At 57.5% G+C, this 1,436-nt stretch overlaps 1 protein-coding gene and 1 long non-coding RNA gene across 3 annotated transcripts in view; both read right to left on the bottom strand.

Moving 5' to 3' along the window:
* OTUD7A (OTU deubiquitinase 7A) overlaps window positions 1–146 on the bottom strand; it is a gene marked incomplete at its 5' end in the record, with an annotated part of 27,898 nt that extends 27,752 nt beyond the window's left edge. The window contains one exon of the mRNA XM_015569098.1: window positions 3–146. Within this exon, the coding sequence (XP_015424584.1) occupies window positions 3–146 (144 nt within the window). The remainder of the gene's footprint in view (window positions 1–2) is intronic.
* A 37-nt stretch (window positions 147–183) lies between these two features.
* The window catches only part of LOC102758121, a 6,608-nt gene continuing 5,355 nt past the window's right edge, over window positions 184–1,436 (bottom strand). For both annotated transcript variants that reach the window (XR_001515189.1, XR_436066.2), the window contains exons 3-4: window positions 1,049–1,140; window positions 184–255 (exon numbers count right to left, since the gene is read on the bottom strand). This is a non-coding gene — a long non-coding RNA (uncharacterized LOC102758121). The remainder of the gene's footprint in view (window positions 256–1,048; window positions 1,141–1,436) is intronic.

Here is a 1,436-nt window from a genome sequence, read left to right as displayed (position 1 = left end):
GCCGTGTGCACCTGCCGGAGCTGCTCATAGTCGCTCAGGGCGGCCGTCAGGTCCCAGTTTTTGCCTGTGGACGAGAAAGGACGGGAGGTGGCCCGGCCGGCGGGGCTCCGTGGTTGCGCGTCAGCCGACCTATGAACCAGGAGGTCTGGGTTCAATTCCCGGTCAGGGCACAGGCTGGGGTCGTGGGCTCGATCCCCAGTGTGGGGCGTGCAGGAGCCCGAGGGGGGGTTGGGGAGCAGGCTAGAAACCATCCATCTGCGGGAAGGGGGGGAGCGGGGTCAGGGCGCGGCCGTGTGCCCGGGCACGCGGAGCCCTCCCGCCTGCTGGGGGATTTATATATACAGTGTTCATTTCTTTTTGTTGTTGTTGTTAATCCTCATCCAAGGATATTTTTCCATTGATTTTTAGAGAGAAGAGGCGGGGCGGGGGGGGGGAGAAACATCGATGTCAGAGAGACACATCCACTGGTTGCCTCCTGCACTGGCCCCAATCAGGGCTGGGGATCAAGCCTGCAATTGAGGTACGTGACCTTGACTGGGAATCAAACCTGGGACCCATCTGTCCTGGGGCTGACGCTCTATCCACTGAGCACACCGGCTAGGTCTACTGGGACGTAGTTTTGGGCTGGGTTTGGGACGACGCCCTGATTCTCCATGTCAGACGTTAAATCATAACAGTCAAAGTCACCAGGCTCCGCCGGGGGGCACTTTTGTGAGGTGTAGCCAGAAGGTGAGAAAACTGTTGGACCTGCCCGGCCGGCGTGGCTCAGTGGTTGAGTGTCAACCTACGAACCAGGAGGTCACGGTTTGATTCCCAGTCACGTGCCTGGGTTGTGGGCTTGGTCCCCAGTGGGGGGCGTGCAGGAGGCAGCCGATCCATGATTCTCTCTCATCACTGATGTTTCTCTCTCTCTCTTCCTCTCAGAAATCATTAAAAATATTATTTTTAAAAATAAAATTATTGCGGAGGGGAGGAAAGGGGGAGAAAATGGGAGATATCTGTGAAACTATCAACAATAAAAATATAATAAAGAAGAAAATGATTGGACCTGATGTTTACAGCACCAACTAAGAGACTGTCTTCCTCCCTCCGTCCGTGCCCCAGAGCCGCGGCCGGGAGTCTGTCCTCTGTCACCGCCACCTGGGGGACAAGCCAGAGACAAGCGCTCGTTACTCTCCGCACCCTGGGCGGGCGGGGAAGGTGTCATCACTCCACAAGGCTGCCTGTGGGGCTCGGCCACCTGTCCTCGGCCACACCGCTGCCTGCAGACACCTGCCCCCCGGCCCCTGCTTCCGGGGCTTCTCAACATCCCTCGTGTGAGCCAGCACCTCCCTTCCACCTCCCACAGTCCACAGCTGCGTGTAACCTCCCGCCACACACCACAGCGACACACTGCGTCTCGGCTTTTTTTTCTTTATTGCGGTAACACGTATGTA

Source organism: Myotis davidii, unplaced genomic scaffold, assembly GCF_000327345.1.
Source record: "Myotis davidii unplaced genomic scaffold, ASM32734v1 scaffold164, whole genome shotgun sequence".
NCBI classification, from domain to species: domain Eukaryota; kingdom Metazoa; phylum Chordata; class Mammalia; order Chiroptera; family Vespertilionidae; genus Myotis; species Myotis davidii.
This window is presented reverse-complemented; position numbering and strand designations above follow the sequence as displayed.